This window comes from Lithobates pipiens, unplaced genomic scaffold (assembly GCF_037356315.1).
Source record: "Lithobates pipiens isolate NorthernLeopardFrog02 unplaced genomic scaffold, aLitPip1_a1.2 Scaffold_13, whole genome shotgun sequence".
NCBI lineage: Eukaryota > Metazoa > Chordata > Amphibia > Anura > Ranidae > Lithobates > Lithobates pipiens.
The window spans coordinates 411,564,469-411,579,994 of NW_027507718.1; the positions used below are offsets into that span (position 1 = coordinate 411,564,469).

General features: G+C 42.9%; 1 protein-coding gene across 2 annotated transcripts in view; it reads left to right on the top strand.

Annotated features, from left to right (window-relative positions):
- Positions 1-15,526, top strand: part of TEC (tec protein tyrosine kinase) — a 142,246-nt gene that overhangs the window by 36,614 nt on the left and 90,106 nt on the right. For both annotated transcript variants that reach the window (XM_077477526.1, XM_077477525.1), the window contains exon 2: positions 13,489-13,678. In XM_077477526.1, the coding sequence (XP_077333652.1) occupies positions 13,541-13,678 (138 nt within the window). In that variant the 5' untranslated portion in view covers positions 13,489-13,540. The remainder of the gene's footprint in view (positions 1-13,488; positions 13,679-15,526) is intronic.

Consider the following 15,526-nt stretch of genomic DNA (forward strand, 5'->3'; position numbering starts at 1 on the left):
GCCCAGTGCTTTTTTTTCCTGCATCAAAAACACATGGAAAGTAGGTTATATGGTGTTCAGTGGCATAGTTCACACCAGTGCTTGCAGTTCCAGTGTATTCCAGTTCCAGAAAAATATTTTTTCCTGCACTGGACTATACTGAAACGATGTAAAATGCATCAAAAATGCACCAGAATGCACCTAAACCCACCAAAAAACTCACTGAAACACACATATCCTTATTTAAGGTAAGAAAAAAAAGGGGGAGGGATGCACTGTATTGCATCAAAAACGCACTTTAATGCATCAAAAACACATCAAAAATGGGCATGCAGAAAATCCTGGTGGCGTCAGCAAAAGGAACCACCCTACATGTTTCGTAAAAGCTTACGACTTCCTGGGGCCTGGGGCCTTCCTCTCTCCATTTTAACCTTATCCTCAGTGAACGGTGATGGACATTGGAATACATAACCTTAGAGGACTTTGCTGTTCATCTATATTCATTTCTTCATTTATTAATTAATTTTGTGCACTTATCACCCTTTGATCCTTGTGCATATCGACATTTGTTTGAACTATCATCATTTCAATATTTGCTATTCTAATTTTGTGTCACTCTAAGCGTGATAGTTTATTTTTTAGCGCAACTTATTTTATAATACTTATTTGCACCATAGGGATATTTGATGGTTTTTGTTGCAGCTTTTTAGCAATTTTTGTGTTTTCTAGCGTGGTATTTATTTATTTCTACTAGCAAGGTGTACCCAATAAAGTGGCCGGAGAGTGTATATCTTCAACCATAAAAATGTTCCTTTTCTTGTGGTTAGGCCAGTGCCCTCGCTTCCCTTTCTACAGTTGGCTGCTATAGAGACACACATGCATGCTCTTCATGAGGGGGGTGAGTGCATCCATTGGAACACTGCTGAAAGCAGCAGGGGCCTGTCATTTCCCTACTCTGAGTCTTTTTTATAACCTAGAAGTTGTGGAAATGTTGCAGTTTGACCCAGATCAAGGAATCTAGGTAAGTGTTTTATGGATATGGGGAAATTTTTTACCTCAAAGCAGAGAATGGATTAAGGTGAAAAAGCAAAAACAAAACTAGCATTTAGCACTAAAGTTTAAAGCAAGGCTCTGTGAATGTGTTATTGCTATGGGTTCACACTGAATGTGGAGCAAGCATTTCTTGCTAACTTTTCTTGCTTATCTCAGACAACATAAGAACAGGAAATCCTTTCATTGCTTTTATCAGTGTTTACAGTCTGAATTCAGGGTGCCAATTCATCCTCAAATTATTTTAAAACAATCATTACCAACGTCAGTTTACATAGAATGCTGTTAATTTGCTAGGGGGACATGCTTTTGTTAAAATTCTCAGTTCTTGGGCCAGGAAAAATGCTGACATTTTGTGTAACAATACCAATTGTTCATTTTCATAACACACTGTTTACCAGGGATCCCTATAGAATTTATAGCAGCACCCTTGGGTACTAGCAACATTTACAAAAGGAAAACACAAAGATTTTTGCCAATCGGTTAAATATTAAGAGTTCATGAAACTTAAAGCTGAACTCCAGGTACAAAAACATTCATTTAAAGTGTTGGTAAACCCTTACATACTGGCCTTAGTTGATACACAGAGATGAAACAAATCCTCTTTCATAAGTTGTACCTGTTTATCTTCAGTCTTCTCTTCTCTATATCCATTCAAAGTTCAGAATATATAAGCTTGTCTGAACTGTCAGCAAAGAGGGGACAGAGAGTCACACTCCAGAGCTCAGTAAGGAGAGCTCTGAGAGCTGATTGGAGGGAATCTCCCCACCCCCCTTTCACACAGCTCACAGGAACAGAGTTAAAGCTGTCAATCAGCTGGAGGTCCCTCCCCTGTCACCTTTTTTCTCTTGGTTTCAGGAAAACTTGTCAGAAGTGATTCATTCTGACAGAAGAGGAGCAGACAGAAATTTCACTTAAAGGAGAAGTCCAGCCTGAGCTTGTTTGGCTGGGCTTCTCCTAAGGGTCTCAGGAGTGCAATTCGTTTTTCACTCCTGTGAGCCATTTTCAGCAGAGAGCGGTCTGAAATCTATTCTCTGCTGACATCACACAGATCAGATGTCCAGGGACCACATCATCCGGACTCTGGGAGTCTGGATCCACCAGGTGCCTAGACTGATGGCTGTCTCAGCCTCTCAGCGAGCCGCTGAAATGGCCTCTCCCCACTCCTCCATAGCTCAGTGTTCCAATGAGCATGGAGGAGCAGAGCAGGAGAGCTACTGACTGACAGGCAGCATCTCTCTGCTCGGGAAACTTAGAGAACCGAGCCATCGGTGGTGTTCCCTGGCTCTGTTCTCAGTGCAGAGGCAGCGGGGGATTGATGCAGCATCAGTCCGATGCTGCATCCACCTAGGTAAGTATGATTATTGGAAATTGTTTCCCATACTTCTCTTTTAAAGTAGAACTATGGGAAAAACTTTTTTTTTTTCATATTGGATAGAGTAAGGGAAGAATATAACCCCTGTCAGTTTTTTTTCCCCGCCATCTCTGTTTTATTGCCGAGATTTACCTGCACTTCCTGTCCCATAGCCAAACAGGAAGGGAGAGGAAATCTCTGCAAATTAAGGGAATTTCTTAACCACCAGGTCATCTGAGCTAGTATCCACATTGGAAGATATTCTCTCTATTACTTTTCTGGGGACAAACAAACAAAATTTGGGATTTTCTTTTTACTTCTTTTACTTTAACTTTCAATAATAAAATAATAAAACAGGACAGACGGGAGCACAGACAGCAATAAAAACGAACAGGTGTTCTAATCCCTCTCCACTGTATCCAAAACTAAAAAAATATTTCGCCTTTAGTTGTACTTTAATGCCCTTAATTAATACAGCCGTGGCCAAAAGTTTTGAGAATGACATAAATATTAATTTTCACAAAGTCTGCTGCTTCAATGTTTTTAGATCTTTTGTCAGGTGGTACTATAATATACTGAAGTATAATTACATGCATTTCATAAGTGTCAAATGCTTTTTTTGACAATTACATTAAGTTTATGCAAAGAGTAAATATTTGTAGTGCTGACCCTTCTTTTTCAAGACCTCTGCAATTTGCCCTGGCATGCTGTCAGGCAACTTCTGGGCCACATCCTGACTGATGGCCGCCCTTTCTTGCATAATCAATGCTTGGAGTTTGTCAGAATTTGTGTTTTTTTTTTCTTCACCAGCCTTCTTGAGGATTGATCACCAGTTCTGAATGGGATTAAGGTCTGGAGAGTTTCCTGGTCATGGACCCAAAATGACGATGTTTTGTTCCCAAGCCACTTAGTTATCACTTTTGCCAGCAGGAACTTCTCCCAACCATCCAAGAATAGTTTGGTGATGAATCATGCCTTTTCCAGCATGATGGAGCCCATCATGAGCCTTGGGTGGTGGTGGTGGTGCCGCAACACTGTAACCCCTCACACATACTCTTGTTGGGCGCAGGATGGGCCCCGCTGTGAAATATTAGATAAAAAATTGTAATTACATGCCCCTGTTGAACAGGGTCAGAAAAATTGGGCCTTGGGTGGTGGTGGTGGGACCACAACACTGTAACCCCTCACAGATACTCTTGTTGGACACAGGAATGGGCCCTGCTGTGAAATATTATATAAAAAATTGTAATTACATGCACCTGTTAACCACTTCAGCCCCACAAGATTTGGCTGCTCACTGACCAGAGCACTTTTTTGCCATACAGCACTGCGGCGCTTTAACTGACAATTACACGGTCATGCGAAGCTGTACCCAAACAAAATTTACTTTTTTCCCACAAAAAAAGAGCAACAATATTGAAAAAAACTAAATATTTTCTACTTTTGCTATAATAAATATCCCCAATTTGTTGTTTAAAAAGCTATTTTTTTTCTCAGTTTAGGCTGATATGTATTCTTCTACGTATTTTTGGTAATAAAAATCGCAATAAGCGTATATTGATTGGTTTTCGCAAAAGTTATAGTGTCTACAAATTAGGGGATAGATTTATGGCATTTTTATTATTATTTTCTATTTTTACTAGTAATGGCGGTGAGCTGCAATTTTTATCGTGACTGCGACATTATGGAGGACACATCGGATACTTTTGACACATGTTTGGGATGATTGACAATTATACAGAGATCTGTGCTATAAAAATGCACTGACTACTGTATAAATCTCACTAACAGTGAAGGGGTTAACGCTAGGGGGCGATCAAGGGGTTAACTGTGTTCCCTGATTGTGTGTTCAAACTGTAGGGGGAAGGAACTGACTATAGGACATGACAGATAGTGGTTCCTAGCTGTTAGGCACTCAGGATCTGCATCTCCTCTCAGAACAGAACAGGGATGTGTTTACACACACATGTCCCTGTTCTGCCTCTGGTGCCCATGATCGCTCGACCGCCGTTCACGAGCATCGGCTCCCCCACAGTGCAGCAGGCACGTGTGCGCACCTGCTATATCGCTTAAAGGAGCCGGTGTACAGCCACGTCGGCTCGTGGGATCGTGTCAGCCTGCCGACGTATGACTGACGGCGGCTGGTCAACAAGTGGTTAAACAGGGGCAGAAAAATTGAGCCTTGGGTGGTGGTGGTGCCACAACAATGTAAGCCCTCACACTTACTCTTCTTGGGCACAGGAACAGCCCCTGCATTGAAATATTATATCAAAAATTGTAATTACATGACCCTGTTAAACAGGTGTTGAAAAATTGGGCCTTGGGTGGTGGTGGTGGTGCCACAACACTGTAACTCCTCAAAGATACTCTTGTTGAGTGCAAGAACAGGCCCTGCTGTGAAATATTAGATAAAAAAATTGTAATTACATGCCTCTGTTAAACAGGGGCAGAAAAATTGGGCCTTGGGTGGTGGTACCCTAAACCAAAAATATTGTTGGAGGCTAGCATCATCAAGATTGAGGAGGAATAGAATAGTCAGCATAGGCAGTCTTTAAGGGATCCCACATCCATAGCAAATTCAATCAGTTACATCAGCATAAGGTGCTTGATAGCTGCTGATCCAACACTGACTAATTTTTATGAATGTGAGCCTATCAACAGAGTCTGTGGACAGGTGTACTCTTTGATCCGTTACAAACCCTCCAGAAGCACTGAAAGAGAAAGCACAGTGAATGTAGGACAGGGCAGTAGCTCAATTGCATAATGAGCAAATTCTGGCCAGTGGTCCATCCTCATGACCCAGAAACCCAGTGGATGCTCTGTTGGAACGGTCTCCAAGTCTGCTCTTGCCCCTAGATATTCCTGCACCATGTAATGCAGATGCTGGCGATGGTTGTTTGAACCAATCAGACCTTGGTGCTGAGGACTAAAAAAGTGTCATCGGTCAGCCGGCCACCTTCTCTACCGCTCTTCCTCTGACTGAACCAAGCCTCAGACAGGATGAGTTCTGCAACCTTACCCTTGTAACATGGATCAAGAAGGGCTGCCAGCCAGTAACGATCCCTCTCCTTGATACCACAAATCCTAAGGTCCTTTCGCAGGCTTTGCAGAATCAGGGAGGCCATGCAGAGTACGTTTGCAGAGGCATTCGATTCTGAGTCCTCTGGGTCACTAAGGATCACATTATCCGTAACTTCCCAGCCACGTACAACTCCTGGGGTTACTGCGGACTGAAAACCATTCCTTCAAGACTGCTGCTGAGTGTTATACTCTACATCCATGCTGACACAATCCTCCTTCTCCTCTTCTTCCTGTGTGTTCAGCCCATCCATAGACTCTCCAGCAGCCAGCAACAATAGACCCCTCCCTCAACAGTACATCTCTCCTAACAATCACTGACCCCCAGCAATATAAGACCCACCCCCAGCAACAATAGGTCCCCACCAGCAACAATAGACCCCCCTGCAAAACTGGATCCCCTCCAACTAGAATAGATCCCCCAGCAGCCAGTATCAATAGACCATGCAGCTAACTCAAGCACCCCTTATCGCATACAGTCAGTGCTGGAACTGCGATCCTTTGTGTTCCCGCTGGTCTCTCTCAAAATGTGAGATAAGGAGGATTTGGTTCAGTCAGGGCAGGTAAAGGAAGTTTTTTGTTTACCTTATGGGGCTTGTGCACCACATGGATATGGTACTAGTTTCGACTGTCATAATGGAGAGAGTGGATGGAAGTCATCACAGCTATGCCACTCATCACATTATTTCTGGTAATGATGGCATGAAATAGAAGGATCACAGCAATCTCATGTTTCACTTTTGGGCCTAAACAGATAACCCGGGGCAGCATACACATGCTCAGAGAGTGCCCCTATCTTTGTACAATTTTTTTAGTTCCCAGTTTCCATTTGTTACTCAGTCACACTTCTCATTTTATAGTCAGTTCCATGTTGAAACAAACAGTGCTCTGTGTTCAATGCGTTAAAAAATGTGCAATATAAAACTGTGCCATATAATGTTATTTAATCCACAATTGTCCACCAAATGCTATAGCCCCCTGTATAGATAATAATAAAAACATCACCTAGCTGCCTGTTCTGCCTACTTTGCAGCTGCATGATCCAAAATAGTTCTGTTTTTTCCCTTGTTATGTATTTTTTTGAGCTACCAGACCTCTGGAAGATGTTTTCATTACTTAAAGGCTTTGTAGACTGCAATTATAGTTATATTTCCTGTATTGCTTGTTCGCCTTAATTAATGATGGGCTCATATGTTGTGGCTGCAGTGAGTAGTGTCACAGCTGATCGAGTCACCTATGTCCATGTTTTCATTCACCTAGTTTGCCCTGTTCGCTAAAGGGACGTGCAGATTTTAGTTCCAGGTCACACGTCATCCAATCCATGCCTTGCTATTTTGCTGTGTTGCATCACAAATGTGGGAGCGCTAATGTAATGAAACATATCTTCCTCTGGTGGTCTCTCTGTTAGTTGATCTGCCTGTTTATGTCTGTCAAATCTAATTACTATTAGTATAGGTTTGTTTTTTATTAACATAAAAAAGATGTTATACTTACCTGCTCTATGCAAATTGCACTGAAAGGTCCCTTACTTCCTCCTCTGGAAGTCCCCCATTGGTGCTTCTCTGGGTGCCTTCCCCGCAAGCTAGGTGTTAAAGCGGAGTTCCACCCAAAAGTGGAACTTTCGCTTTAAGCACTCCTCGTCCCCTGTAAACATCCCTTGTAATAGGAACAGTGTGTGTGGCAGTTCCTCTTTATGGAAAGATGTGGACCCCATAAGACCCCACATCTCTTCTCTAGGCTGGAGATCAAAAAAATAAACGATTTCGGCCATTCCAACTGAGTCCCCGGCAATGTTTACTTCTTGCTGGGCAGACATAACATTGTGCCCGGGCCTCCAAAGGTCATCTCTATGAAGGAAATCTCTATGCTCAACTTCTGGCGCCAGCGGATTCCTTCTCCAGTTTCCCAATCATATTGGTGAGCCAGTAGAAGCACAGAAGGGCGATGGGAGGGGGGCATCCCCTTCCACCGCCTGTAAGAATGATCAAGCGGCTGAACTGCTGCTATAATTGTTCTTACGGTGCAGGGAATCGCTGGCTGAAAAAGATATCTGAATGATGCCCCCAGCTGCAGGCATCATTCAGCTTTACATGTTTGTTTAGAATGCAGTTTTAACCAGTCTTGTTGTAAGTACACTACAATAAAGCTTTAAACTTAATTTTAACCTTCTTCACTATGGGAGTTTCTCTTGTGTTCAATTGTTACTTTGGTGATCTCCATGTGAATGAGAGATTGCGAGTTCTACAATCTGGATTGTTCTGTTGGATGTCTGGGAGATTGTTTCAAAACCTTCCTGTCGGGTGTCCGGAACTGACACCCGACAGGACACAGTTCCGGGGGTCCGGAACTGATTGGAGGATTCTCTATGGTTAGTCGCCCAGTTGGCCACTCTATAATCTGAGGGCCCATTTCATCTGGTAAGGAGACCCGCTGTGAGCATGGTGGTGTGGTGTGCTTCTCCTGTGCACTGAAGATTGGTGTGGGAATCTTTCACCTATTTCTCCATCTTTCAATATATGAACGTTTCCTGAATAAGTCATCATGTGTGCAATACAACATTATTGTTTGCTGTTTGTTTATTGTTTGTTTGCGCTGCATTTTTAGGTTTTTAGGTTTTATCTTGACCTGTGTACAAAAAAGAACAAACGCAACACTAACATATTCTGTTATTATTTCTGAGTGAAAAGTAACTGGTAATGTCACCCAGTGGTGTATCTTGTGACCAAATTCCACAAATTGCTGCAAGCTGGTGACAGGGCAGACCAAGTCCTATGCGCAGGTTATGCTGAGTGTGCTGTTGTCAAGGCAGTGACTGGCTAAAGTACAATTAAAGCAGAGTTTAAAACATTTTTTTTAAAGTCAGCAGCTACAAATACCGCAGCTGCCGACTTTTGATATAAGGACACGTACCTGTCCTGGGAACCCACGATGTCGGCACCCGATGCTGACCTGTCCCTCGGCTCCGGGTGCAGGCGCCAGCATCATTACTAAGAGAAACAGATCTTTCCCTGGAAGTGGGAGCAGATACCTGAATTTGTCCATATAAGTACCTGAGTACCTGTCCCAGTCGATCTGAGTACCCGAGTACCTGTCACAGTTCATCTGAGTACCTGTCACAGTTCATCTGAGTACCCAAGTACCTATTTGCAGCCCATGCCTCATAGAATATACGTTGGGGTGTTTGCTTTCCAAAATGGGGTAATTTTGTGGGTAATTGCACTGTCCTGGTGCTCCAGGACCTTCAAAAGTGTGATGGGTAGGAATGAAATGAGATGTATCGTTTATGCTCCTAGAACGCCTGAAGGTAGTACTTCAATGTTCGGCCTCTCTATGTGACCAGGCTGTGTAAAAGTCCTACACATGTGGTATCGCCATACTTGGGAGGAGTAGCAGAATGTGTTTTGGGGTGTAATTTGTTGTATGCATATGCTGTGTGTGAGAAATAACCTGATAATATGACAATTTTGTAAAAAAAAATAATAAAAAAAAACCTTCATGTTGCAAAGAATTGTGGGAAAAAATGACAACTTAAAAAAACTCGCCATGCTATTTACTTAATACCTTGGAATGTCTACTTTGTAAAAAGGGGTCATTTGGGGGGTATTTGTACTTTCCTGACTTGTTAGTGTCTCAAGAAATGAGGTACACCTGATGTACTGAAGGCCTGATCAGAAGTGATCAATTTTCAGTGATTGGCACCATAGTTTGTAGACTAACTTTCACAAAGACCAAATAATATACACTAATGTGGGTTATTTTTACCAAAGATGTGTAGCAGTATAAATTTAGGCCAAAATTTATGATTTTTTTTTTCTAATTAGCAAAAATTTATGCCAGAAACAAAGAAAAAGGCATTTTTTTCACAAAATTTAAGTTTATTTATAGCACAAAAAAAAAAAAAAACACTAGTGATTAAATACCACTAAAAGAAAGCTCTATTTGTGTGTAAAAAAGGACGCAAGTGTTGCATGACTGAGTAATTGTCATTCAAACTGTGAGAGCGCTGAAAGCTGAAAATTGGGCTGGTCAGGAAGGGGGTGTGGGTGCACTGTGTTGAGTTGGTTAAACTTAAGGGGGCTGTAAAGGTTCAGGTTTTATTTTTTAAATAAAAAACATGTCACACTTACCTCCGCTGTGCACTTGGTTTTGCATAGAGTGACCTCGATCCTCCTCTTCTGGGGTTTTCTCCTCTGCGCTCCTTGCTCCTCCTCTTCTGGAGTGTCCTGTCGGAGAAGCTCTCTCCTAAGGGACACCCGTTCGGTGCGCTCCCGTGTCATGCTGCTGTGTCTGTTGACACAGACAGCAGGACTCGGCTCCGTGTCATTAGATTTGATTCACAGCAACCGGAGCTTATGGCTGCACTGCTATCAATCTATCCAATCAGGACATGAGACACCAGCTGGAGCTGGTGTGCTCATTCCCGTCTAAAGGGATTATGGGGCTCAGGTAAGTATAAGGGTAGCTTGGGTGCTGCTGCAGTAAAGAAGGTTTTTTTACCTTAACCACTTGCCGCCCCCCTTGTAACAAATAGACGGCGGCAAAGTGGTTTGATAATCCTGACCGGACGTCATATGACGCCCTCAGGATTATGAGCCGCTGCGCGCCCCCGGGGGCGCGCATCGCGGCGATCGTTGTTGCGGGGTGTCAGTCCGACACCCGGCAACTACGATCTCGGTAAAGAGTCTCCAACGGAGACTCTTTACCACGTGATCAGCCGTGTCCAATCACGGCTGATCACAGTGTAAATGGGAAGAGCCGGTGATCGGCTTTTCCTCACTCGCGTCTGTCAGACGCGAGTAGAGGAGAGCCGATCGGCTGCTCCTCTGACGGGGGGGGGGGGGGTCTGTGCTGATCAATTATCAGCACAGCCCCCCCCGAGGATGCCCACACTGGACCACCAGGGACACCACCAGGGAAAAGGTAATCCTCCCTAGACCACCAGGGATGCCCATGGTCAGCACAATGGATGCCAATCAGTGCCCATAATGAATGCCAATCAGTGCCCACAATGGGCATCACTGATTGGCATGCATTATTGTTTGGCACTGATTGGCATCCATTAGTACAGTATAAAACCAATGCCACCTATGAGTGCCCACCCGTGCCGCCTATGAGTGCCCACCTGTTATGAGTGCCCACCTGTGCCGCCTATGAGTGCCCACCTGTGCCGCCTATGAGTACCCACCTGTGCCGCCTATCAGTGCCCACCCATGCCCATCTGTGCCGACTATCCATGCCCATCTGTGCCGCCTATCCATGCCAATCCGTGCCAGCTATCAGTGCCAATTTGTGCCACCTATCAGTGTCCATCCGTGTCGCCCATCCGTGTCGCCCATCTGTGTCGCCCATCCGTGCCGCCTATCAGTGCCGCCTATCAGTGTCCATCAATGCCACCTCATCAGTGCCACTTCATTGGTGCCCATCAGTGCCACCTTATCAGTGCCCATCAGTGTAGCCCCATCAGTGCCCATCAGTGAAGGAGAAAACGTACTTATTTACAAAGTTTTGAAACTGAAACAAAAAAAAACATTATTTTTTTCAAAATTTTCGGTATTTTTTTATTTGTAGCGCAAAAAATAAAAAACGCAGAGGTGATCAAATACCACCAAAAGAAAGCTCAATTTGTGGGAAAAAAATGATAAAAATTTCATTTGGGTACAGTGTAGCATGACCGCGCAATTGTCATTCAAAGTGCGACAGCGCTGAAAGCTCAAAATTGGTCTGGGCAGGAAGGTGTTTAAGTGCCCTGTATTGAAGTGGTTAATGCATAAAATGCATTAACCACTTCCCGACCAGCGCACGACGATGTACGTCGACAGAATGGCACGGGCAAGCATATTGGCGTACAGGTACGTCCAATATTCAATGCCGCCCTGCCATCGGGAGCGCGCCGCCGGCGGCGCGCTCCCGCGCTGGTCGGGACCCCCGTGAGTCCGGTCGCGGGACCCGCGGACTCGATCGCCGTGTGCATCCCCGCGATCGTCTCACGGAGCGGCCGAATGGAGGAAATGCCGTGTAAACAACATTTCTCCATTCTGCCTAGCAACTAGTGACGCTGATCTCTGCTCCATGTGATTGGAGCAGAGATCAGTGTTCACTAAATGAAAGCCCAGCCCCCCCCACAGTTAGTAACACACCCCTAGGAACACTTAACCCCTGCACTGCTACCCACTGGTTAACCCCTTCACTTACTGTATAAATGACAATGGTCCCAAAAATGTGTCAAAAATGTCCGATGGGTCCCCCACAATGTCGCAGTCACAATAAAAATCGCTGATCGCCGCCATTACTAGTAAAAAATAAAAAAATAAATTATTAATAAAAATGCTATAAAACTATCCCTATTTTTTAAACGCTATAACTTTTGCGCAAACCAATCAATAATCGCTTATTGCGATTTTTTTAACCAAAAATATGTAGAAGAATACGTATCGGCCTAAACTGAGGGAAAAAAATGTTTTTTTATATATTTTTGGGGGATATTTATTATAACAAAAAGTAAAAAATAATGCGTTTTTTTCAAAATTGTCGCTCTATTTTTGGTTATAGCGCAAAAAATAAAAACCGCAGGGGTGATCAAATACCACCAAAAGAAAGCTCTATTTGTGGGAAAAAAAGGACGTCAATTTTGTTTGGGAGCCATGTCGCACGACCGCGCAATTGTCAGTTAAAGCGACGCAGTGCAGAATCGCAAAAAGGGGTCTGGTCTTTGACCAGCAAATTGGTCCGGTCTGCAAGTGGTTAAGGTGAAAAACGCAGAGAATTTGCAACCTCTTTAATTCACGCACTTACAAACACGTATGAACGTGTTTATATGCTTAAGCGCGTAAGTCGCATGTTCTTAGACGCAGATCTTTGGTTTCTGTGTTAGGAATCTGAATGTAGTGCATGTGTGAATACCTCAATCGAAAACAATGCAGCTGTGTTCAGATCTGTATTGAAAAAATACTTGTATATACATTTTTGTATGGCCGTCTGAATGAAGCCTTTGGCCTGGTTTACATCTCTGCAATTTTTGGTGCTTTTTTGCAGAAATGCACTACATTTAATCTAAAATGGTTTCCTATGGGACACATTCTATGCTTTTTTAAGGCGCTGTGTTTTTGTAAAGGGTCAGGGACTTTTTAAACACAAATCAGTGCTTTTTTGGTGCAATAGACTTCAATAGACAATCTGCAGATTTTGCTGCAATTTGCGTCTTGCATTTTTAATTCTGCATAACAACAAATTGGCCCCTTTTTCATTAACAAATTGGCCAAAAATAACGCATAATCCATCAAAAAACATGCCACAAAACGCTTGCATAAAAACGCACCGCAGAAACAGAACAAAAGCAAACTGCATAGATGTGAACGGAGTCTCCACCCTGGATGAAGGAGCAATACAGACAGTTTTGCACAGCAGTATTGTCATTCTAGGGAGATGGGAATATTAGATGCACTAGTAGATTTAGATACACTAACAAATTGAAGATAAACTCCAGCTAACACTTCATAAGCAGTTACAGCAAACAGTTTTTTTCCTTTTGGGGTTAAGATTTCACATAAATAAATAAAAGCTGATTAGTGTAATCACCCCTTTCAGTGTAACTGACACTTCTGCAGGACAGCTAGTTATGTTGAAACAACAGACTTACTGGCAGGATCATCAGGTGAAAATGAAAGACAGTCTAAAAAAGAAAACTAGTATAGCCATCACAGTTGGTAAGCTGCAATATAATAAATGTTTGTTTTTTAGTTTAATAATTCTTTAACAAATCTATGGAAACTTCCTGTGTGAAATGTAAGAAGGTACATGACATATGTTCAGATTTTCCACAGCGACTTTGTAGGTTTGATTTACCCTTTGTGTGCCAGTGATTTCAGTACATTACCTGTTAGGGCACCTGGACAGAACGTATGTGAGTATATTGTGTGGGAAGTGCCTGTCATCAAAGACTTCAGATCTGATTAGATCACCACATGCAAAACAAGACAGATCAGCTATACAGTTTGATCTAAATATAACTCAGTTTCCTTTTTATTCAGTTTTCAGGACTTCATATTCAATGGCAGGGAAACTAGTGAGCAGAACGTTGAAATGAATTCAGAAATTGTCCTTGAAGAATATCTCTATAAAAGATCACAGCAGAAGAAGTGGACATCACCTGTGAACTACAAGGAAAGATTATTTGTGCTCACCAACTCCAGATTAACCTATTATGAAGGTCGTTCTGAGGTAAGGTGAAAATTAAGTGGAACTATACTTCAGATTATTTAATCCAGGTAATTATAGTTCAGAGAGTTCTCCTTTAAAAAAAGCAGTACAGATTGTCCCATTATTGTAACCTTCTCTTTGCCAATACACATGCATTCCAACATCTAAGCAATGCCAGAATAAGAAATTCACTTTTCCTGGGTGAGGTTACTTCCCTGGTTTTCTTGTGAAGATTCTGGTCCTGGACAACCTTTCAAGTCTGCCTCTATAGGAGGAATTGCCCTATAGGGAACTGTAGAAACCTCCCATTCTTGGGAAACAAACAGCTTCAGTGTCAAGTGGGAAGCATCAATAGAAAAATAAATCAGTACGCATGCTTTAGAACAGGGTCTCCAAACTACAGCCCATGGGCTACTTCCAGCCCACCAGGAGATTTTATCTGGCCTGCATCTAGGGTCAGCGACATATCCTCAGACTCAGTGCACAGACTAATGCCGCGTACACACGACCAGACTTTTCGACGGACTAAGTCCAACGGTCTTCCTGACGGATTTTCGGCGGAGTTCCGACAAACTTTCCGAACGAATGGACATGGCCACACACAAGCACACCAAGATCCGATGGATTCGAACTTGACGTACGACCGGACTAGAATAAGGAAGTTCATAGCCAGTAGCCAATAGCTGCCCTAACGTCAGTTTTCGTCCATCAGACTAGCATACAAACAAACAGTTTTTTCGACTGGACTCGAATCCATCAGAAAAGATTTGAAACATGTTTTATTTCTAGGTCCGTTGGATTTTTGGGAAAAAAAAGTCCACTGAAGCCCATACACAATTGTAATATTCATTCCGTCAGACCTAGTCAGTCGAAAAGTCCAGGTGTGTGTAAGGATTCAGATCAGTTGGCCTCCACTATAACCCCCGAAGCCCCACTGATCACTCTGATGTAAGGATGGCTCTGATGATAACCCTGATATGATGGAGGGGCTTTAATGGGGACCCTAATAAAAGGGGGACACTCTGATGGGGGCTTTGATGTAAGGATGGACGCTGATGGGAATCCTGATACAAGGGGGGATTCTGCTGGGGACCCTGATGTAAGGGTGGACTCTGATGGGGACCTTAATATAATGGGGCACCCCAATGTAAGGGGAGGACTCTGATGGGGACCCTGATTTAAGGGGGCCTCTAATGGAGACCCTGACGTTAGAGGGTACTGTGATCTGTAAGGAGGGCTTCTGATCTGAAGTTTTTTTTTGAGTATGTTTATTCATTCAGTTAAAACACATATTTTTGTGGCCCTTGTACAGAAATGTTTGGCGACCCCTGCACTGGGAGAATGACTTTTAAGGTTACTCATTTTGGGGAACTTTACCTTAGTTGCATGTGTTTTTTTAATTTTTTTTTAACCTTCATATTTCCTTGTCTGATTTTTTTTTTTTTCTAAAAGGCCAACATATTTTGGCTGTTTTATAATCAGTAAAATGCCATGAGAGACTAAAGAAAGCCAGCTTGCTTCTGTTTACACTATATTGTTTTATTTGACAATATCGGGGATCAATATATTCTACTTATACTGTACATGCCTGCTCTGTGCTCTGTAAATAATAACATGCTGTGCAATTTATGGTATATTATATATTATATTTATGGTGTAAGTATGAAAAAAAAATAACAGTTGAGAGATAATTGGCACAAACAGCTGATGACTTTACACCTTGCTGGCTTATTAAAGGAGACATGGGTACTGGATATCAGAGAGTCCAAAGGTCAGAGGAAACAGTCATGAGCAGGAACAAGTGCATCCAATTTACTACCTCTTGTGTGATTCCACATCATTCTCAGGAACATGGCACCCAGCCTAGGA